This window comes from Carassius gibelio, chromosome A3, assembly GCF_023724105.1.
Source record: "Carassius gibelio isolate Cgi1373 ecotype wild population from Czech Republic chromosome A3, carGib1.2-hapl.c, whole genome shotgun sequence".
Taxonomy (NCBI): Eukaryota; Metazoa; Chordata; class Actinopteri; order Cypriniformes; family Cyprinidae; genus Carassius; species Carassius gibelio.
Window position 1 is genome coordinate 21,507,214 of NC_068373.1, and position 24,816 is coordinate 21,532,029.

At 38.8% G+C, this 24,816-nt stretch overlaps 1 protein-coding gene across 4 annotated transcripts in view; it reads right to left on the reverse strand.

Annotated features, from left to right (window-relative positions):
- The window catches only part of LOC127952125 (protein sidekick-1), a 266,678-nt gene that overhangs the window by 16,866 nt on the left and 224,996 nt on the right, over positions 1 to 24,816 (reverse strand). For all 4 annotated transcript variants that reach the window (XM_052550449.1, XM_052550443.1, XM_052550437.1 and 1 more), the window contains exons 26-36: positions 23,882 to 23,997; positions 22,899 to 23,088; positions 17,089 to 17,187; positions 12,573 to 12,767; positions 11,455 to 11,656; positions 9,848 to 9,951; positions 8,432 to 8,502; positions 7,628 to 7,760; positions 5,563 to 5,619; positions 4,996 to 5,097; positions 962 to 1,077 (exon numbers count right to left, since the gene is read on the reverse strand). In XM_052550449.1, coding sequence (XP_052406409.1) covers positions 962 to 1,077; positions 4,996 to 5,097; positions 5,563 to 5,619; positions 7,628 to 7,760; positions 8,432 to 8,502; positions 9,848 to 9,951; positions 11,455 to 11,656; positions 12,573 to 12,767; positions 17,089 to 17,187; positions 22,899 to 23,088; positions 23,882 to 23,997 — 1,385 coding nt within the window. The remainder of the gene's footprint in view (positions 1 to 961; positions 1,078 to 4,995; positions 5,098 to 5,562; positions 5,620 to 7,627; positions 7,761 to 8,431; positions 8,503 to 9,847; positions 9,952 to 11,454; positions 11,657 to 12,572; positions 12,768 to 17,088; positions 17,188 to 22,898; positions 23,089 to 23,881; positions 23,998 to 24,816) is intronic.

The window sequence follows — 24,816 nt, forward strand, 5'->3', positions numbered from 1 at the left end:
CCCCTCCACCTACAATTCATGCCAGCACTGAGACTAGAACCAGCGACCTTTGGATAAATTGTCCAAGTCGCTAACCATTAGGCCACAGCTGCCCCAAGCCTCAGCACATAGACATTTTTATCAAATACATACATATACAGGTAAACGGTAATGAGTACATGAATATGATTGGCTTGGAAAAATGAATTGAATGAACCAATTAGGTTCAGGTTTTGTTTTGTTTTTTGTCATAGCTGTTATTATAGATGGGGGGATGGATGTTAATATACTGTATATTTTTGAATGCTGTATTGGCCAATTAGCATTCAGTACAATAATTGGTTTCATAATCTAATTTATTCAATCCAGTATGGTTATATTACACAAATGACCATACAAATTATTTACAAAACAAATCAAATGTGCAGTGGGCTTATCGTTTCTTCACTGATCATGCGGAACTGAAGTATTCAGTGAAACAACAGGGATATCTGGATTAACATGAATCTGCCATATTACTGCCAGGACATTTTTATATTCAATTCCATGCATATTTCATCAGATATTCACTTAACCCTCACCCATGATCATTATTTCATGACCTAAATGGGCAGTTCTTTAAAACAAACTGTCTGGTGCCATTATCTAACGCAGTAAATCTGTGGAGAATATATAAAAAAAAAAAAAAAAAACAGATTGTAGCTATATTCTTCAACCATAGACATTTACATTTATGCATTTGAACCAAAGCGACTTACACTGCATTTAGGCTATATATTTTTTTTAATCAGTATGTGTGTTCCCTGGGAATTGAACCCACAACATTTTGCAATGATAACGCAATGCTCTACCACTTAGCGACAGGAACACATAGAGAATGTGAAAATGACAGTAGAGGTAAAGGGGAGGAGAGAAAGAGAACAGATGATAAGTATGATGAGTATGAGAAAGACTGGATGAGGTGGGTGGTTTGGGGCGTCACCTTATATCCCTGAATAATGCCATTTTGGGTCTCGGCAGGGGGTGGCTCCCACTGCAACTCCAGCTGTGTGGATGACAAAGTGTTGATCTGGATGCTCTGAGGGGCCACGGAGGGGGCTATGAAAGAGCAGAAGAGATACTGTAAATACACCGCACAGTCAGTCTCTCCAGCTAACCACTATAAAATACATCAACTCTGCCCTGATAAAATGAGAAGCACTCATGCTTCTTTGGTGCCAATACCCAATCTGGAAGCATTTCACGTGCTTTAAACCTGTATGACATTCTTATTCTGATAAACACAAAAGAAGGTATTTTTAATAATGTTGGTAACCAAACATTTGAGGGTAGCCATCGACTTCCATAGTATTTTTTTCATGATGGTTACCAACATTATTCAAAACATCTTTTGTGTTCAACAGAAGCAAAAAACTCACAGAGTTTTGGAACAAGCAGATTTGGAACAAGTGGACGATGAGTAAATCATAATAGAATTTTCTTTTTTGGGTGAACTATCCATTTAAGTCCGTCGAGATGCAATGTGGAGAATAAATATCAGATGAACACTGACTCCAGCGTGACTGCCGCCCTCTGTTGTGTCTCTGTTAAATGTCATTCATTAAAGGGGTGAGGAATACATAATCCCCATCCGTCATAAATCACAGCAACAGATGCCGCTTCCCCAGACAGCAATCATCATAAAAATTAAAAAAGCTGATTTAATAAGACCAAACCTGAACTCCAGGAGCATGACAACTTGTCTATTTTAGGCGCTTTCTGAGTTTACATGTAGTAAAGCAGGCTGAATCATTTATGAGCAGGAATGAATTACAGCTGTGGACAGTGTGGTTCAAGAGGGGCTTGTGCGAGAGAACTGACTGAATGAGCTATTATAATAAAGCACAGACAAACTCAGTTCCAACATCTAAGCGAGCTCTATTGCTGTCTACACAGGCAGCATCCTAACCTAAACCCAACATTTCAAGTGAGATTTGGAACACTACATAGTCGACAGCACTATATGTCATAACACTTCTCACGTGAGGTGCACTGCCAAATGATGTACTATACACTACTGCTATACTATTTTACACAATGAGTACTGCACTTATTCTTTGCACGATGTACTCAACCATCTAGATAATGAGGTCTAAAGGTTATTTTGTCATCCAGTATTGGAGTCTGATAGCTCCTCCCCTTTGCCTATGTAAAGTAACCTAGTCCTGCGGGAAAAATGCAGACTTGGCAACCCTAAGTATGGCTGTTGGGATGGCAGAAGGCTTTAAGGGCAAAGCAGCCTTCATGCCCGCTCTCCGCCACTCTTTCCCAGCCTTCATCTTTTGATCCTTCTTAAGAGTATCTTCAGATGTAGCCAACCTGACGTTAATCAGAGGGAAATTCATTTGTTTGTTTGGCTCCCCCCTCCTGCTGCTGGGAGTAATCTCCACGCCTGGCCCCTTCTAATGATGCTGTTAATAACCTGATGTTGATAACCCTGCCTGCTCCGCCAGCTGCTTGAGTTCTTTATGACAGATTCATATTTAGTGCTTCATTAAACCCCTTATGAGAGGAGGCCAAAAATGCTCCAAAGAGGTGAAAGAGGTAAAAAAAAATGCACGCACACACCCTGTCACGCCTAAACTCTCACCATGACTGCTGCTTTTATTTATACTGTGGCACTACTACAGAAATGCTACGATTCCATAAATAATCTTTGAAATGATTGGATAAAATGCTAAATTGTGTGAAAACAGCCTGTCTGTGCAGTGTCAGCCTGTTAGCACGGCTGGAGTGGAATTAAACAGCAAAAACGACAGTTCGCATTTGTAACAACTTGCCTGTGTTCGATACATTTAAGCATATGTTTGAAATGGAGACATAATGCATCTATTTGCTAGCAGCGGGAGGATTGTTTTTCCACTAAAGGCCCTTTCATTGATCATATGAGATGCCTTACGTGAATATAGATTTGTTTCGGGCTGTGTAGGTGATAAAGATCCTTTCTTTTTTGTGGTGTACCCAATAAAACAGCACAACAATTATCAGTTTTCCGTGAAACAGTTGAAATGTCATATCTGGTTTTGCTTTTTTGGCAGCTCATTAGTTGAAATGCTCGGCTGTTCAGCCAAGCAGCTGGATATTATTCAAGTCAATAAATATACCTTAAAAATACTGTTTTTAGTAACAAAACAACTTAAACTCAAATTGAAAAGCACTTGCAATTCAGCAGTGCAAGCTCACAGGAGCCTGATTGTAAGTTAGGGAAGAAGAGAGAGCTAAACCAACCTTCAGTACAGCTTAATACAGCAAATTCAACTTTGAGCACACTCTTTATTCAGCCATCTTTTCAGATTCACTGGACCCTCTTTGCACATTATCCTCAAGTCCTCTTTAAAGGCCCCCTGAAGTGCCTTGAAACAAGCAGCGTCATTCTATGTAGTGACATAATTTCAACTAAAAACAGGAAGACTGGGCGGGACATATAGATCAGCCCTGCCCCCTTTTTAAAACAGCCAATATAATTTTTATCATGTCTGCTCAGGCCAGAGACATTGATCTCAGTAAAGCCGCATTTGACAGCCAGAGTCTAATAGATTACCCTCTATATTCAAAATGAAACTCTTAGTAAAACTAAATAGTGGTCATAATCATGCTGAGGCTGTGTAGTTGTAAAAGTTTTTAATATATGCATACTCGTGCACATGATCCGCTCTGTGCCATTGCATCTCTGGACCAGAGCCAAAGTCGGACTGTGTGCCCTGCCGTGGTTCGCGTGACACAACATGAAACCAGACATCATTTGAACCAATCAAAAGCATATTTATCATCTACACTGTGCACTACGAGGCATTCACTGCACAGGAAATACTACACTATGGAAAAAGTGATTGATCTCAGCGTCTATAGTGCAGGGGGCGGGCGCTCCGGATTCTAGAGAGCATTTGGTTGGTCAGAAGATTTGATGGGAAGATGAAGTATGATGTGACGTCCCCAAAACTACATTTCAGTACTAATCATGATAGTATAGTGTCAGACAGCTATAACAGCTATTTAATCCCAAAAAAAAAACTATCCAAAAAAGTCCAACAATTGATTCAAACCCAGTCCTTTAGGTTTTTTTTGCGTTTCTGACACATTACGCAGCTCTGCCCTCTGTCCTTATGTTCCCTATTCATGTCACTCCAGTAAGGGAACACAATTCATATCTGTCAACTCATGTCATGCCTTATTCCCTGAAGGACTGGAGACAGAGTGCATGCTGTCCCGTTACTGGAGAGCATTACAGCACATGTCTCCATCTCAAAAGGAATATCCATTGACAGTGGTCATCACCACATCTGTCAGGGTGGAGCAGCAAAGATGTTTTACTGCTAGTTTGCTCTCTCATTAAACTGGTGCTCGGGTGGAATGATGCCAGAAAAGCATGCTGGTCTGGGTTTGACAAAAGTCTACTCTGTATTAGAAAAAAAAACAGTTCTCAATATAACCACTGAGTTATGTTCTCAAACTGTGCAAGTTCAGAAAATGCAAGATACAATCCTCTTAACATCAAGGCTGAACAATAAGGAAGGCCTGGATGAATTATGGGTCCATTTGATCATTTCATCACAAGTGTCTTTATGAATTTGTAGCAGTAATGGTATCGCATATGTGTTTCAGTTCTGGACAGCAGGTCCGGCAGCTCGTGTCTCTGGCAGCATCTCTTCATCACACGCCAATAAATAAAACTTTGCGTGCCATAGTTTAAACAGGACTTGCAGGAAATGTGCATTGATAAACCGTTGTTATATATGTCACATGATTTATTTTGCTAGTTCAACTGTTTTTGTGGTGTTATTAGAAAGCACCTCCGCAGTGTGTTCTTTACATGAGAGAAGGGCAAAGCCTTTTCTACTTGCTGCAATAGAATAAAAGAAAATAAAAAAATAAAAGCAACAGCTACTGAGGGACTACACAATTACAAACAAAGTATTTATTTCAACAACATTTTGATAGCAATGTGTAAAGTGCCCTCATTTTGACACAATCACTTACCTGCTTCTCCAACAAACACCTCTACCGGAGCACTTGGAGGGCTTTCGCCAATGACGTTGTAGGCAGTCATCACAATTTCATAGCGCCTGTATTTCTGCAGCTCTGATGAGAATTCAAAATTACAACAGAAGAGCCATAAGCACGCTTGAAAGACACATCTTGGCTTTGAGACAGCAGACACGAAGAATGAGAATACATCTGGGTAGAAACTAAAGCATCTCTGAGATAACCACCTACTGTTCCTTATCAGTGTGGATACAGAACAGTTTGGGTGTGATCTTGGAAAGAAATGGCATTACTCTATCCAAACTCTTTGAACACTATTGATGAGACGGTACATGGGAGACTGAGAGCACATGCAAGTCTCAGGGGGTGTGCAATGGGATTCACTTTGAGAATATCTCAGGGCCAGAATGTTCCTGGTCAGAGTAGATGGATTAGAAGAAGAACCTTGTTCTCTGAACAGGAAGAGTATTAGGGATTACACACTTTGCCAAAGGGAGTTTGAATATTTTGGACTTCAAAGCAGACTGATGTAAATGAGAAAGATGGCTAAATGAAACTTACGCGTTAGCTCGAATTCGGTTAATGAAGGATTGCTGACAGTCTTCACAGTGCTTTTGGCTGTAGGGGGAGAAAGAGCAAACGATGAGGAATACATTACTGGAGAAGCAGCAGAGATGGAAAAGCACAAATCAAAGGGATATTTCATCACAGCAGTAAATCTTTGCTTTTCAAAGTTGCTCATCACACACTTCTCCAAGAAATTGATGAAATTCCACAATGCTCATCTTGCGCTCCAATCAAACCCCGCTAGAAACCAAAGCGAGCCAGTGATTAATGATTCAACAGTCAATATACAGTATTAAATCAAAAGCTGGGGTGCATTAGGGACCTAATAAGATTTTTTAAAACATATAATGATCCAGCATCAGTTGGATACAATTAAAGAAAAAATTTGACTGGTTAGTCCTTTTATACAGCTCCTTTTGAGTGCTGTAACTTAAATTAATATGCTTGGGTTTGTATATGAAATTATTTCAGATTTTCTGAAATATCTTCTGGTCAAGCTCAGGCACTTACATTTTATTTCCAAATTGGCAAATAAAAATAAAATAATAAAAATTAGAGTAAAATAAATTCTATCCTAAATGGATAGAAACAAATAGCTCAGTGAGGGACTTAGAATTCAAATTGATAATTTTTAACCATAGGCTATTTTGAAACTTACCATACAAATTTTTTTCATTTTTATTTCATCATTTAATATTATTGAAACATTGAATATTGTAAAACTCAACAAGTAATATCACACAATATTACTTAAATCATCAAAACCACTGCTAATACTTGCTGTTTGTGCTATTGTTTTTCCCACCAAATATGTTATTATGTTATTATAAATATAGCTTTTCATAAATAAAAGGGATACCATTACGATTACCAATCAAAATAATATTCCCAAATGTTTTGCTTCAAATATTTTGATGAAGAAACAGCTGGGGTATTTCTGAATAAACTGTGCAGAGCAATCGCAACAACACATGTACATGGTTTAAAATAATTTAAATGAATTTAAATATCACTTTACAGTGATACTGTGGTAAAAAAATGAATGTTATCTTTTAAACTGTCATTCAGTGTATTAATAACTAGATGGAAGAGGAAATTCATTGTTTCATGTGTCAAATGATCTGCAAGATTATGTATAACATTTTTGTATTTGTCCGACAACACACAATGAACAACAATCACAGGCACATAAAGACATATCGGCACAATAAAGTAACATAAATTCACTTGACTTTAGAAGAATGCTTCAGAAAGTGACGGGGACCTTGTTAGCTTCTGGAGCACCTGCTAACTTTTCAGTGTCAGGTGTTAAACCAAATAAAGCATAGCTCTGGTAATTTCCTCTTGGCATTTAGGGTGATGTCACCTGACATCACATTCAGCACCTGACAGACCTCAGATTTTAACATGTAAGACGAGTGGAGAGCAGAGGAGAGATATTGCACTCCTGCCCTGGCCGGTTCAGAATATAGGGAAAGGAATTAAATACGCCTCCTTGCTCGGCTGCTCCGGGCTTGCGCATTTAAATGCTGTCAACACTGCTGAGCACAATTTGTCAAAGGAGATTTAGCAGCTGGATCCAGGATGTGGAGAGAAGAGCCCGTTGGTGTGCTCTGTGCCGAACGCTTGAGCTCAAACTCATGATTCCGCACCTCACACAGCCTGAGCGCGTAATGAGTTCACCTACACTCAGCCACCCGTCACAAAATGATTCTTTAACTGCAGGGAAGACGAGCGTCCTAACTCTTTGATAGCACTCAAACTCGACTGACTTGCGCAATATTCAGCTTATTAATGTGAATTTCATGATTTGCCATTACTAATTGTGTCCCAGTTTAATTTCAAAACTCGACTTACTTTCTGAGAGTGTAGCTGGAAAATAAAATATTCATCTTTGCACAAAAGCGCACGTCAAAAAGGTGAGTAAAAAACGTTAAGGAATTCCTTTTTTTTTTTTTTACTGGATGGGTTAAAGTGTTCAAAGAATCACTCAAGCTATAAATCAGACCTGTGTGCAGATGTTTCTGGTTTAAGGGGAGAGCCACCTCCCGCTAGTTACCTGTCAGTTCGGTGTGCAGCAAGGAGCTGTTGATGGACCGCTTTGACTCTTGCGTTGCGCTGTCATACTGAAGCTCGCGGTAGTAGAGCCGATAGCCCACCAGAACTCCATTCACACTCTCCTCCTTGGGCGCCTGCAAAGGCACAGATTAAATTAAAGGTCATTTTCTGCTAGCTGTTCTCGTGGTCCTTATTAAAGCACACTCTGATAAAAAGTCGCCCGGCTGTAACTGACAGACAGCGTTGACTGATCTCCCATCGCGCATCCGTCAAACGGATAAGATAAATAAAAGATGAGGATTTCATTTCTGAGTCATTCAGTCAGTGGGTAATTAACAACGCTCAGAGCAGAGTGTAATCAACTCGGCCTACGGTTCTGCTGATAAAACAGACAGCAGTGAGAAAATTCGGGACTCATAGGTCAGTGAATAAAGGTTTCAGCTACTAATTAATTTCCCTTCAGACCACAGGATTGCTGTCGCGTGTGGGTATTAATTATCCTGGGCTTGGCCAAGCCCTTTGTGAGCTCTGTAAATGTGCGGGTATCAATACCACATGTCATTAATTTATGCAAACCTGCACGAGGAATACTAAGTGATGCAAGGCAGGCTGCTCAAAGTGAGGAGAGGCTACCTATTGACAAAACTCAGATCATTAAACAGAACAGGGCTGTAATTTCACTGGTGATGGCCTGCAAAATGTTGTTACTCTTCTCAGGCTGGAGCCAGTTTGTTATCTGGCCATCAGATATACATAAATGAGGGTCAGGAGTTCACTCGACCTGGAGTGGGCCGGTATAGCGTACCTGCCACTTCACAAGCACAGACGTTGTCGTGGAGGGTCTCACAGCTTGAATTGTGGGCGCTTCATCGGGAACTGCAGATATACAGAAAATAAAATTTGATAAGTTTGCGTAAAATACAATGAGAAATTCCACTGCAGGAGAGTTCTTAGTTAAGGAAATACTGTTATTTTTATGTTGTTACAAACCTGCATGACTGTATTGTACTGTACTGTATAAGGCCGTTCTTTTAATATATATAAGGACTGGTGGTGCCAAGCTCAAAAATAACAAAAAGTGACATAAAAGTACCATAAAAGTGGTTAATTTCACCAATTGTAGGATTTCTTTCTGTGAGAAACAGACAAAAAAGGCTTTTTTACACAGCGCTAAACTGTGTTACAATAACTAAATAACTAAAGTTATTGTTGTTCTTAACCCTGCTTTTGCTCTGACTAAAGAAATGTTCCACACTTGTGATTTAGTTGCAGGGTTTGAAGCACTTTTGTACCTTTAACCCTGCACTGCAGTGTCAAAAAGTTTGAAACAATGCAGTATTAGAATGTTGTGGCTATAAATTTATCAATAGACACCCAATCACGTGTGCCACAGAGTAGAGTCAGGAAAACACTGTGTGTCCTTTCATTCTTAATTTTATAGTCTGAAAAGTCCAAACCTTGATAGCAGTTGCCAATATATCTATCTATCTATCTATCTATCTATCTATCTATCTATCTATCTATCTATCTATATATATATATATATATATATATATATATATATATATATATATTTGGCCAATCAACGATACTGATACTGTAAATATGCAAATAAGAACATTAACCCAGGGTAAATAATGAGCAGTGTGAAATGTGAAGCAAGATAACCCAGGATTCTGTTTACCTGGGTTTAGAATGACCCAGAGTTAACTATTGCAAGTGTGAAAAGCCCTAATGTCATTATTTTCCAGTAGCAAGTTTTGAGGCATTTGACCAGGGATTTACAAACTTTTTCAAACATGTTTGATGGTAAGGGTTAAAGACATTTACATATTTTCATTATTTGTAGATTCTATTTTTTTTTCTAAGGTAAATTTTTAAATGTATAAGAACTGAAGATAAACATAAAATGTTAACTGCAAGAATAAAATCATTCTTAGCAGTTCTGACTATTAGAAAGAATAAACTGTACTAATGTAACTTTGTATATATACATTCATACATATAAAACTTTCCCACAGACCTAGCACTCTCTTGTGGCCCAGAGAAATAAGTCACACAGGTTTAGAATAACATAAGGGTGAGTAAATAATGACAGAATTAAATCAGTTCCAAGACAAGTAAATGGTGTAGATAAGACAGTAGCTCCTCTACGACTTTTATTTGAATCAATATCGCATCAACCAAAGCCAGTAGATACAACACACTGATTATTACTCACCATCTTGTAAAGTGGTAATTGCATCTGTCTCTTGGCTGTACTTGCTGTCTCCGACGTCATTAGTCGCCATCATTCTGAGCTTGTATGAAGTGAAGGGTTTCAGCCTGAGGGATTGCACAGCTCGTGAACTCTCTCATATTGGACAAAGCCCTTTCCCATCACAAATGATGTGGCTCAGCAGTGCATGTATGAACTAGTATCTATAAATGTCATGGACACAATCCATTGAAGCCTAAGGGCACACGCTGGCAATTACAGAGTTTTATCTTAAAGCACTTGGGGCAGAGAGGTGAGGACAGAAATAAGACACGAAACACTTCATATCGGACAGCTCACACAAAGACATGAGTGCAGCATATGGTACTTCATAAAACCAGAAATATGATGTGAACAACTGAGATGATGGTAAACTGTGCGGTCCAATAGGGCTGCAAAATTAATTGGAAAAATAATTGCGTAAGTATTTTTAATAAGGTTTAATTAAATTATTTAAATGATAAAATACATTTATATTATTATTTGAATAATATATTTATATTTTAAATGTATACTATTATTATTATTATTATTATATATTCTACATAAATAATCACAATTAAATTTCAGTCAACAGTTACGATTTTTGACATAACTTCACAACCGTACTGCCAGTTAATGTGAATTAAAATATAATTAATTAAATATAATATAATTAAATATATATTAATACTATTATTATTTGAGTTATATAATTATTTATACATAATCACATTAGAATATTAAAGGATCAACAATAATCAACTATTACTTTTATCATAATTGTAAATAACTCAAGAAAGTATAATAAAAATATATTAACATTATTTCAATTATATAACATTAATAATAATATAAATAATTATACTAATATACTTCATAAATAATTACATCAGCCCTTCTGCTTAGCCTTCTTCAGTCATTTTGTGTTGAAAAACACAGGCACAAAACTGTCTGGGATTGAGACTAAAGGGAATATGTGGAAAATGTTTTTTTCTTTAATTTCTAATTTGTTCATTTCCCATTTACCCAAAACACATTCACAAGCCAATTGGGCTCATTAACGAACTAAACATGTCGTTTAGGTCTCATAACCGATCTCTGTCGATTGAGATAAGTTGCACAGCGCTTTCCAAAACGAGGGGGCTTTCTGCTATTCGTTAAAAGGGAATATTTTTCCCATGATGCCCAACTCCTAAAAGCCTCCAGTTGGACTCATTATAATCAAGATGAGATGGCCCTCTGAACGCGTATAAAATACTATTTGACTGCCCATATAATCATAGCTGCGGATCTGACATAACTCACATGCAAAAAAGCTGGAACGCCTGTAGTCCAAAGTACTGATTGTTTCTCGCTCTCTCAAATTGGATCGAGTATCATAAATTGCTGCAGAGGAAAAAAGGCTCCAACACATTTAATAACACTCCCTCCATACTGCCCTTATTGTACGGCCCTCATGAGCCTTTGAAGCAGCGGAGAGGGAAATCAGCTCTGTGAGGGTACTGGAGGCCAGACTCTTGGTAAATCCCCCGGTGCTGCTGTTTGGGAGATTTTGGGGGAGGGGTTTGAGAAATGGCAAAGGAGCTCACCTGTTTACTTCCCAGGAGGTAGAATTGTGGCTTATAGTGGAGGAATGGGTGAGCCAGTCTCCGTTGGGTAGCTCCCGTGTCTGCAGGGTGAAGTAACGGACGGGAGAGGAGCCGTCCCCTCCGGGCACCCAGTTGAGCTGTAGTTGGCGCGATTGCACATGTTCCTGGGGCACACGCAGCTGCCGTGGAGGCTGCGGCAGCTCTGATGGATAAGAGATAGATGTGAAGTGTGAGTTCAGGGGTCAGGCTGGTCTTGCTGACTGTTCTTAATCATGGGACAGGACTCTCCTACTCATGTGTGCATCAGTCAGCGGGTCTGGCCCTGGCCTCTCCACCCCCCCACCACCCATGTGACACACAACTGCATAACCTCATCGATTTTAATGGGAGAAATCAATACGGAGAGGCATAATTGTTTATTTAAAGGTGCACCATATCGACTGCCATTAAAGATGCAGATCATGTGCAATGAAAGCTATCGAAAGCCATGACTGCAATGGCCTTGTCCGTGCAGCGTTTAAAAGCACCGATCGAGCAGCTTCAGGAGGTCAAAGGATGATATGTAATCACTCCCATCTTTAACCTAAACTATCTGTGTGTCTTGAAATTGATCAGCTTAATACCAGTGTAGCAGTTGGGTTCGCATATCATGACTCTTTAGCGGTCTAAAAATCAGTGTCTACGGCAAAGAATGATTGGTTCATTTGTGAGCATTTCCATTTAAATACATGCTTAAAATCAACAGAAAACAAACGCAATCCATTTTACTTCCGTAATGTGACTTGGTTTCTGAATAAAATACCATCCATTTTTATCCATTGTGAATTGTTTGGACCATGGAAAGTAGCTGTTTCAGAATGCATCCAGACTTGAATGGGAGTTCTCAGTCTACTGTGGATAACTACTTTCCTCCCTTTGTTATCCATTTCTGAAGTCAATTTTACCTTTCAAAGCAATTTAGTGTATCCCAATAGTAATGCTTCTGTTACAAATCTATTGTTTGCTATTACTGACAAACTTTAATATGGTTCAATCCATTAGTTGTTGATTGGATGAGTGCAGAGCTGAATGTGAATGTTGCAGTCAATTGTTAGAAATTGTGAATGTGTTTGCATCACCTCTGATCTCAGTAGTTATAACCACAGCTTGTGCAGGTGTTCCCCAGCCCTGCTCCGTCTTGGCAGAGATGCGAAAGATGTAGGCCGACTCCGGGGTCAGGCTAGAGGCGGTGAACTGACGGGAATCAGGGCCCACCTCTACTGTGATGAACTGGTTGGGATCCCCAGAATCCAGACGGTAAGCTACCTGGTATCCTATAAAACAGTCATTAGATCATCTGAGGTGAGTCTTGATCCTCCGTCCTTCTCATGTCTATGAGACTTTACTCTAAAAACTTCAAACTTAAGCTGACATCAAAAGTCTGAATAACATTTCCACAAGCTCTGAGAGTCATTTTCAGTACGTTTTCAAGTACAAAAGGACAGGAGGAAAATGTCTCCTCAAAAAGCCATTTGTAGTTGGGAAACCATCTTTAGAAAAACAACAGCAGGTTTATAAGATGGACGGCTTTCAAAAAGGCTTTCACTGCACTGGAAAATATCAGCATCCACTTTAAATTCGGCTCTGGTTAATATCTGCATCCATTGCTTCCCTTTACTGCAAAAAGACTCTATGCAAATACGTCTTTCATCGAGGAAGTCCTCTGTCTTGCCTTCACTCTTTATATCAAATTTAATCCAAATGTCAAATTAAATTCGAAGAGAAAAGGAGCACAAACAAACCTGCATAAAATAAAATGTGTTTGTGTTTTTACACAGCACCATAGATACAGCATCGACACCAAACAAGAATTAGGTTCTTTTAACTCGTTTATACTGGATTTTATTGAACATTATCATTAATTACCATTTATTAAAATGATTCACCTAAATTAAATTATATTAAAACAGTTTCATCAATAGCTGCCACTCAAAATGAACCAGAAAAGTACAAAATCAGTATTTTATAATTGTATTTAGTTTGATATTGGTTAGAACATTTGATGGGACAAAAACAGAAGGTCCATATCTTTCATTACGAGGTTGAAAACAACACTGACAGAAATCATTTTGCTTTCTTTTCTTAAATAGGGACCAAATGTGGCAAGCTGTTAATTACAAAAATATTATTTAATTATTTGAATAATTTCATATCCCTAATATATACAGAGTTTTTGCTTTGAAGGTTTAGCAAAACAAACTATTTTTATATATTAAAATATACAAAGTATATAAACTTTGTATATTTTAATATACAAAAATCGTTTGTTTTGCTAAACTTTAAAGCAAAAATATATATACTGGGAATCACTGTTTAACATTATTCATATTATAAATTGTAACTAAAACAAATCAAATAGTATAGTGTTGAAATTATATCTAGATTAATAGATATAATAGATTAATAGATGTTACCAATCATTTACAAATATATAAAGAGCTATATAAATGCCTCATTCATTAATTCATTAAAATACTACAAATTAAAACTGAAACTAAAACTAAAAATTAAAAACAAAAAAACAAATCAAATAAATGTATGCGTTTTTAAGCTAAATTACAGAATGTTTTAGGCCCATTAAAATGCATGTATTCCTAACTTAGAGATTGAACAGGCATGTTTTGACACAGAAGTGCTGTGTTAGGTCTGCTGAATGTCCATCTGCATCATGTCCCAGGGAATGACACGTGTTGCAAACCTCAAGCAAAACAAATGATAACATTATCGGGAAGCATGTTGAAAATGGAATGTGTGGGCAGAGCTTGGCCGTGGGAGAGACGGGACATTATTCAACTGTCTATTTATCTTTCGGGATGCTTACACAGCATTCTGGCCACCTTTGTCCCAATGTCCACTTAAGCCATGAGTGGCAGTTGAATATCACATACATTCATTCCCAAACACACACACAGTTACTTAGATGTCAGTGTCTATATTTCTAGAGATATGGAGAGTACCATGGGCAGAAAACAGCCCTTTTGCTCAGCGTTTGCGTGGCTCCTGACCCGTGCATTGTTTATTAGGGCTTTGCTTTTGGGGAGGGGTTTCCACTGTGAGGGCATCAGCCCATGTGATTGGCTAGGTCACCACCTCACAAACTCCAGCAGCTCTATTTTCCTCATTCATTGCTCAGTGATTACCAGTCCTGCAGCGGCCAGCAAAAACACTCACAAGGGCAGTGCCTCTGCAGAAAGGGCAGGAAAGCCCTGCGCTCTGCCACTGAATCTCAGCAAGCTGTGTTCTCATCTACACTGGCTTTTAATGCATTTCCTTTCTTCAGGTACCTCTTTTTATTATGGATATTATAAAAACCATTTGTACAATTAAAATGCTCTGTATTTTTGAAAAAAAAAAAAAAAGTACACAGAAAATAATAAGAGTTATATATATATATTCAATGCATATCCTTTCTTTAAGATGCCTCCTTTTTATTTTGGATATTATGAAAGCCATTTGTATAATAAATTTATTTTTTGCAACAAATCAGACAGAAAATAATGTAAAACTATTTGCAAAGTGTTCATTCAGTTATTTTATATATATAAAAAGAATATATATTTTACTTTTTTTTTTTTTTTGGTAATGAAACAATAATCGCACACACACACACACACACACACACAGAACAGTCACTGAATCTCAGTAAGCTCATCCTGATCAACATCTGCTTTCAGTGCATTGCCTATCTACTAGCTGCTGCAAATTAGAGGCATGCCCCGGAAATCTCGTTCCTCTCTTTCAAAGAGCTCTCTCTGTGACTTCAATCTACATATACAGCATCTCTTGATCTGCTGAAGAATGACATTGAAACAGAGTGCAAAATAACACAGTGCGGGCAGTATGTTTGACTGGGAGTGCTGCGGTGTTGATGTAATTAACCAGGATCCGCTGGCGGGGGCTACGTCTGCCTTTACATCTATTTAGCTTATGTTCACAACACACGTCTGAGCTGTTCCGGTTTGATTAAGCATGGCATTTTCTGTGCAGTTCCTTTGTCAAGCCCTTTTTTTGTGTATGAGTGGGAGAGCTGGAGTCAGATTAAGTAAAACTATTTGATCTGCTGCAAAATCCAAAGCAAACTCCCATTCACAGCCACAGACTTTAACAGTCAGGCTTGCTAGAGCTTCTGGGAAAACACAACACATTTTTCAGCAGCTTTGAAAATGGCATTACATTTAGGGTTCACTGTAAATAAAAGTCTCTGCTGGAAAATCCAGCTTAAGCAGGTAGCTGTCTTTTTTTTTTTTGTTGTTGTTGAAACATGGTAGCTGGTTTCTCAGTGATCTAAACTTGTATTAGCTAGTGCAAGATGGTGGACAAAATGAGGGAAGAATTTTAGAGAGACTTCCATACTTCACTTAAATATACTGCGCTGACAAGAGATGTGATAACCAAAGAGGAGTGAATATGTCTCAAATTTTGGGCTGTTTTTCACACAAAGCAAGCATATGAACTGCAAACAAATCATTGCTTTTATTGTCCTTTCGCAGCTCGACAGTTGCAATCGCCATCCTCTCATGTCCCTGTGTTTAACGGACAGAGACACATGATTGTGAGTAAATGAAAGGAGTTTTAGTTTAGGAGAACTAATTCTTTCATACTGCTACTGCTACAAAGCAGCCTCCAGAGTCCCAATTTTTCCATCATCAAAATGCTTCAACTGGCATTACTGTATTCATAATTAATGCTTGGTGAATAGGATTCTATCAACAAAAGTCTATCAGTGTGTTTGGATCTCGTCTTTGCATCGCTGAGATTGCGTGTATTCTTCTCTGGTGTGATTTGCACAGGCAGCATGATTTGGCAGGCGGCTATTCTGAGCTTCATTCACTTGAGGTGTTTGTCAGACTAATCTCATTAAAACGCAGGGATTTTCTCCTCTCCAGTTCCTTCTTCCCGTATGAGGAATTAGTCTCAGGTGCACAGTGACATGGCTTCATTCACAAAGCGGAGGAAAGAAACAGGCTCTGCTCTGAGCCAGATACTGCCAGTCTAATGCATTTCACGCTCTCATGTAGGCCAGATCAAGTACTGAGAAAACAGTTTTTAAAGGGGTCATGATGCGATTTAAGAATTTCCCTTTCTCTTTGGAGATGTAAAGGATATGTAAAGTTACAAGGTCTAAAGTCTCAAATTCAAAAATATATTCTTTATAAAAGTTAAGAGTCAACCACGTGTAATTTATTCCTGTGATGTAAAGCTGAATTTTTAGCATCATTACTCCAGTCTTCAGTGTCACATGATCCTTCAGAAATCATTCTAATATGCTCATTTGCTGCTCAAGAAACATTTCTTATTATTATCAATATTGAAAACAGTTGTGCTGCTTAATATTTTTTGGAAACTCTGATACATGTATTTGGAATTATTTAATTAATAGAAAAATCAAGAGAACAACATTAATTTAAAATATCTGCAATTAATTTGTAATTTTTTTTGAAAGAATGTAAAATTCTTAAAAAAATATACATAATAATATAAAAGTAGTGTAATAATATGATAAGAATATGTTGGGAAAAAGGGAAAATCTCAATTTGTTCTACATTTAATTTCCTCAATGTATGATAGAAGGAATTTACCTATTATTTATCTTACCCATAATTATGCCATTGGGGTCCACAGGAGGCTGCCAGACCACCCTCACTTCTGTCAGACGCACCTCAGGGAACACAAGTCTCATCGGTGGTCCGGGAACTATTGAAGGGGAAAAGGAGAGGCCAAAGATGAGATTTTATCATTACATGACTCTTGCAGTAATTACACCTATACACCTTACAGAACTCATAAAGCTTTCTTTTGAATTATGGCCAAACATCAAGCTCAAATCAGATTTAACAGAGGTTATTTAGCTTTTTAAAGCAGCAGCCCCCCGAGACAGCCTCTGAAATGGTATTTACGTCAGGATAAGGTCATTATTAAAAAAGAAGAAGAAAAACAAAAAGGTTTGAAAAGGACAACACCAACAAAAAATGTAACATACATAATAACACAAAAACATGAGATGAGGAGAAAAAGAGACAGTTATGATAGCACTCAAACTATGGCAGTTTAATGAACATATTCCAGACTAAATCTCGTCAGTGGATGAAGTCAGCTGTAAGAGTGAGCACTCATGTTCCATACACCTCTGCACAGAAATACTGTACACGGATCCGCTTTATCATAAAAATAAAGTGGTTCTCACCATGATTCTACAGTTTGTTTCAACAGTACAGTAGCTGCTAGGACATTGTGAGTGTTTGCCATGGATTTGTTGTAGCCTAGTTTAGACTGTAAGCCAAAATCCGTTTTTGTGCAAATCCAGGTTTATATGGATATAACACGCACATGAGGAGTCTTTTAACAACTTCTAATGTGCGACTCATGAATTGAGTGCTTTTACACTGTGTGAATCTGCATTCGGATAGTCTGAACGCCAATGAACTACATGAAATGCGATTTTTGCAAATGTGGTTTGAAATCCTATTCATATTAGTGTCAACTAATGTGGCACACTCTGCTAAGGCACTGGCTCTGAACCTCTGAGGTCATGGTGTCGAATCCAGTGTGGTTGATGTGGTCAATGGTTAGAGACTTGGACTAGTTACCAGAAGGTCGCTGGTTCGAGTCTCGGTGCTGGCAGGAATTGTAGGTGGGAGGGAGTGAATGAACAGCGCTCTCTTCCACCCTCAACACCCATGGCTGAAGTACCCTTGAGCAAGGCAATGAACCCCCAGTTGCTCCCCGTGCTCTGGATCTATAGCTGCCCTATGCTCTGGATGTGTGTTCACTTCTCACTGCTGTGTGTGTGCACTTGGATGGGTTAAATGCAGAGCACCAAATCTGAGTATGGGTTACCATACTTGGCAATGTCACGACTTTCACTTTCATATCTAATTTCTGGAAATATGTTTCAGTCTGACTGCTCAGATCAGACTTTGTGTATCTTTTTCACATTCTCACGCCACATAAAAAGTGAACACATTGTTGTTGTAGAAAACATGGTGGACGTCCTCACAGAAACAAGGTTGTGTTGATGTCAATAGCAAGTCAAGTAGAAGATGACAATAATCTGCTAGTCTACCCACCTCTTTGGAGTTTTGAGACCGGTGGAGACAGCAGCACAAAATAAAGCAGTGCATGCAGCTTCCTACGATTCTGGCGCTGGCTCGAAAGACGTTATACTGTTATCCCTTATTATAATCCATCACGACGGCAACATGTCATCATGTTGTAAGACAACATCTGGATTGCAAACTGTTTTGCTCTAATTGTTTTTAGCATAGGCATACGAACACAACTTCATTGCCATGGAAACCAATGCAGATATTGAGTAAGACAGTAGTCATTTAGATCGGATTCCAATCAGATATTATCAAAAATCAGTTGTTAGCACATTACTACAGAATGTGGTTGCTAAGGTGTTGTGAATGTTTGCCAGAGTGTTGCTATGTGGCTGCTAAGACATTCTGAATGGTTATTAGAACATTGCCACTGTATTCTGAGTGGATATCGGGGTTGTAGGTTGTTATTAGGGTATTGCTATGTGGCTAAAAAGTGGTTGTTATCATGTTGTTATGCAGTTTTTAGGGTATTGTGGGTGATTGCCAGGGATTTTTACTATTTTAGTGCTGTTGTATTCAAGGTGATTGCTAGATGTTGTGAGTGGTTGTCAAGGCATTGCTATACAACTGTTAAGGTGTTGCCAGGGTATGTCTATGTGGTTGTTAAATGTTCTGAGTGGTTGTTAGTACAATGTTACAATGTTATGGGTGGTTGCCAATGTGTTGCTATGAGTGGTTGTAAGCACATTACTACAGAATGTGGTTGCTAGGATGTTGTGGATAGTTGCCAGGGTGTTGCTATGTGGTTAAATTACTCTACAAGCCATGCTATTTGAAGTATAATTCACATGCATGAGTTACATGCCAAAGTCTACTTCGTGTGTGTTTGGTTTGTTAAATCAAATCTGCTCTAGCTAACAGTACTAATGATTAGCTGTCGGCCAGAAAACTGCAAAATCTGGTTGTTTTTTCCCTTTGACTTTGTCGTCTTGTCCTTGACCAGAGTATTTAGATCCATGCTGGTCCATGAGTGCTGCCACATGGCACACCTACTCACTCTACCCCTCCTAAAACAGGCCATCGCTGAGACACATGCTCCCCTAGATGACCAGAGATCTATCATTGTATGCTAAGACTGGAGCTAAACATTGCCAGGGGGCGATCTGCTGCTTACAAGAGGAGACCAACGATGACTGGAGGATGTAATGACTGTTGTGCCCTACTCTGAAGGACACAGTGTGCCACCGGTGCTAAAAGAGGGCTCTGCTAAAGGCTTTGATTAAGGATGATGTTTCCTTTCCCTGCTGATGTGTCTCACCTCTAAACATACACACTTTCCCCTCTCTCCAAGGCATCTTTGACAGGCCTATACATCCACTAACAGGACACCTGTGGAGCGACAGATAACATGGAGGGAATCCAATAACAGTGGTGGGCCGGTGCTGTGTCTGAGGTACACACAAACACATGAGCAGGAAACGACACTGCTGCTTTGTTGTACGAGAATCACCGTGGTGTACAAATGTGGAACGAACACAATCATCGTTGTGCCGTCTCTCGACCGCTTCCTTAATTCTCTCAGGATTCCCCCAGTCGATGCGGTCTGTTAGGCGGATTCTATGTTTCATTTCCTGGACATTAAAGAACTTATATATCTAACACATCTGACAGCAATTTGATTTGTATTGCTTTTTGCAGTTATTGTGTGTGGGTCCGTAGGGACAAATGTCCACAAGAAGAAGCTCTTACAGTAAAAGTGGGCTTTTCCCAAGATGGCTCTTTTCCAACGGATTGCTAACATTCATCATCCTGCTATCAGCCCTCCTCGTGCCACGAGATTTATATGGAGATAACACGCAAATGAGGAGTTTTCTAATGTGCGACTCATGACCCGAGTGCTTTTACTAGGTGTGAATCTACAATTAGAAAATCAGTTTATTAATTACTTTAAATGAGTCACTAAAAATGCACTTTCCTGCCAATCTTTTCAGAGATGTGCAAACGACTTTAAGGCATACTAATCTAATCGTAGCTCGATTAAAAAAACCTCCAATTTGCTGCCTGCTTTGCTGATAAAAAATTCTGATTAAATCCAATTACAGGATGTTTAAGTTTGCAGACAAAAGCCAGGACAATCACTCACGTCCGGCCGAAACAAGATGGACATCCTGTGGCATCTCCAACCCCCTGAGATATCCAGGGCCTGGATAAAATGCTGCTGTACCATCAGTCCTTAATGAGGTCTGTTCTGGAGGAGAATTTAAAAGGCAAACACAGATAATTGCTGCCAAGGTCGAGTGAGCACAGACGGGGGGACATGCTGCCCGGGCCCTGTGCTTCCATCATAAAAGTGCGGCAGTGAAATGGCCCGAGCTCTCTGCGTCTGTCAAGGGGGAGCTCCATTTACAGCGACGTTTAAAAGAGACCTGTTATCTCTTATTCAGAGAGCAGCAAATAGCTGACCGCCGGTGTGCAGATTCCATTAATGTGACTCTGTAGCTGGCTGGATTAAGGGCTGACCCCTGTATTTCACATAGTGGGCTTCTTTTAAATGCCTCTTACAAGCTGGGGGAAAAAGCTTCTATTGCTATTCCCCATGATGTCCTCTCTCGTCATAAGATTCTTGGTTTGTGAGGCAAGCAAAACTGAAGTGTTTTTTGAAAACTCAATGTGCCTGAAGTGTGTGTGATTCAGTAACAAAGTTGTTTTAGCTTATGATATTTAAATTAAAGGGGTCATATGTGCACCAAGGTTATTATAGTTTTGCATTTTCCATTAGTTTTTATTACTATCAGATGCATGTGCACAAAAATAAGATACAGTTGTCCCTCTCAATATTCACATTAGTAATTGGCTGATATGGGTTTTTTAAAATAGATGATTTGTAGACTATTACATTTCATTTGCCTTAGTCTTGCATGTGTGGTACAATCTAGTTCAATAATATATTTTATTCCCCCATTTCCGTTGAGATATCTAGATCACAAAAAATAATTTCTAAGTAAAGAACTGATGGCAGGTGGTTTATATTTAATATTAAGTTTCCAAGTATAACATAACTGAATTAATTAAATCAGCTTTGAACAAGAGATAAATTACAATTCAGCACTTCATATGTGCACGCTATATAGCTTTATCTGACAAATCTCATGGTACACTGCGTATATCAGTTGTTTCTCCAGAACAACCTTGAGGGTGGCCTTATTTGTGCCCTTTCCCAAAAACATATTTCTGCTGTAGTCTGTCCCTTATGGCCTTGCACCTTGTCATATAAGAGTGCATTAGTTTCCACTGTTATCTCAATGTAATCCTGACCGGAGAGAATCACTGTTGTAATGGAGAACAAACTATCATACCTCTCTTCAGAAAGCTTTCATTCCTCAAATTCAGCCAGCCCTTCAAAGTCATTTTGAGGCTGATGAACATTGCCCAAATCTTCCCAGCAACATTGCTCAAAAAGTTGCCCCGTGTATCATCAGTTTAAGTTTCAGTCTATGAAGTAAACATTTGGAAGCCGTTCAAACAAAGTTTGTATATGTGAGTTTGTGAGTATGTATTGTTTACTGTATCAGTTTACCTGACTAATAGCAAATCTAGTCTTAAAATAGAAGGTGAGTGAATTAACTAAAGCCTGGCTCACACTACAGGAGTCTTCTTACATGGAAATCAGGGCCGCCTCGATCATATCAAACATGTTTTCATTTTTCAAATCTTGTAGTGTGTACATGTTTAAGAATCAAAGAAATACAATCTGCGAAGATTCTCTTTATGTGTGTGCTGCAACCAGATTTTGTAATGGGTTAGGATTTAAAAACTCTTGTTGTCTGAGAACAGCTTTAAGTGAATGCAAAGGCACAGAATGTACACCAAAAACAAATGAAGCTTCGAAAGCTATTGAAGACCTTCAGAAAAGTGTCTGAAAGAGCTTAATACAAAATGCCATTTCATCTTTTTTTTATTCTTTAAAATCCAAGGCCACATCAATCCGTGCAATCTTGTGCACAGGGCAAATACCATTACACATAACATTACACTGCTTGGTCAAGGAGGGTGCACATTTCTCACAGCTCAGTAGCAAAAAGATTATTAGCGAATAATGATATATATATTTATGGTAGGAAATTTACAAAATATCTTCATGGAGCATGATTTTTACTTTTTACTATTTTTTTTTGGTTATGGCTACAAATATCAGATTTAAACTGGTATTGTGGTCCAGGGTCACATTTTATGTTATACAAGAAAAACAAACAAACAACATACTGTTTTGGAATAACATGAAAGTCGGTAAATAATGACTTTTAAACTCCCTGCGTGGTCATGCAATTGATTCTCAGTGGTGAAATATGAAAAGCTGCTCACCATCGTCCTTGGTCCTCTCCAGGACTGGGGGGCTGCTGAGCTGCCCATCTCCGATTCGTGTGAAAGCCAAAACTTGGATTTGGTACTGGACATATTTACGCAGGTTCCTCAGTAAGACAGACTGCGTCAGATTGCCTTTAACCACGTTGACCTGTGCCTCTGAACCTGAGTCTTTCTCTTTGTACATAACCTGAAAGAATAAGCATATTAAGTATGATTATAGCTCAAATCACTGTGTGATTTTGTGATTGTGACCGACATTGCATTAAATGGAAACACAGAAGGATAGCTGTTAGTAAAGCTGAATGACATGAGGTTTGTTCCTCTGAGGCCACTGTTCAGCAACCTGTTTTTCTCTATAAAGCCTCCTGCTTTATTTATGGTTGACTTTAAACCAGAGAAGCATCTCTGAACACATGGGTTCACATCAAGATCTAGATGCATGGGTCAGACTTTCAGTGAATTCCTTATTAAACTATTCCATTACTTAAAATGAAAAATACTGTAACAAACATTAAACATTAATATTTGAATTGTTTCTAAATTTAATTAAAGGAAAGGCAAAATGACAATGGCACAAAAATGTTTTAAATAAAATGTGAACTGTAAAATATATATTTTTTTATGGTTTCATTTTAGAAATGTATAGTACAGCTGCAAAGGCAAGTTGTTATAAGAAATTTTGGGTTTCATTGAAGAATAAAAACAATGCCTCCTTTCCTCAAGAGGGAAAAACATCAAATCTTTCATGTCATTTCATCATACACAACACAGTTTAAGGGGTTGATCTTACATAAAAAAAAACGTTCATTCACTTCTGAGACGCTTATTATACTGAGCCAAGGGCTCCTTCAGCAGACATTGTTTCAGAGTACCTTAGCGCACTACTTGACATCAGTGTAAGGTCATTTTCATTTGTGTGAAATCACAAAGAATGTAACAGACAAAACAACGAGGCAGAATCTATTCTCACGAGTACCCACCTTGTATCCCAGGATGTTGCCGTTCTGCTCGTGCTCAGGAACTGGGCTCCAGGTTACCAGGATGCGACTGGAGCTCATGGCCTCCACCGTCACGTTTTCTGGAGCCCCCGACGGCACTACGCAAACAGAGAAGACAAATAACACTCCTTATCGCACAATGCCTTAACACACGGCCTCGAGTACTTAGTAAACTCACGAGGATCAGTCACCTCTCCAATGTCATAAGGGAAAAAAGAAAGCAAACAGCATTTGCATGTGAGCAGTAAACAAGAGTATGATTGTGAGGAGACAGTGAACAGACCACTATAAGATAGCAAATCTTTAACGCTAGGCCTCATATCAGGCAGCACGGGTATCCCTACATGTTGGCTATTAGCCACACAATTATATAATGACTCCCTACACAGGTGAGCTTTATTTTCTGATTACAGTTAAAGTGCAGCCGTCTAAATTATGACTCACTAGTGGCAACAAATGGAATTACAATCTGTTTGAGTGGCACAACTTTGTTGGGCATAACAACACTGGGCCCTATCATACACCCGGCACAATGCGACGTAAGGTGCAGCTCAAGTGTGTTTTTGCTAGCTTCAGTCTGGTCGCATTTTCCCGTCCAGCATCACGTCGTTTAATTTGCAAATGCATTTGCGCCCTTTTGTGCGCCCATGGGCATGCTGGTCTAAAAAAGAGGTGTGTTCTGGCTCAATGCTATTTTAAGGAGCTGAAAACAGACTGCACCATAGACCAACTCAAACCTGGTCTAAAGTCTAAAGTCAATGGTGCAATATACTTTTGTTATTGAAAGAGTGCGTTTGTAGAACATGTGCCTCTTGGCAGGTCCACAGTGCGCATTGACTTTGCTTATTACACACAGGTATGCGCATCACACAAACATGCCAAATATTAAGAACAAAGGGATTACAGTTTAAAAGAAT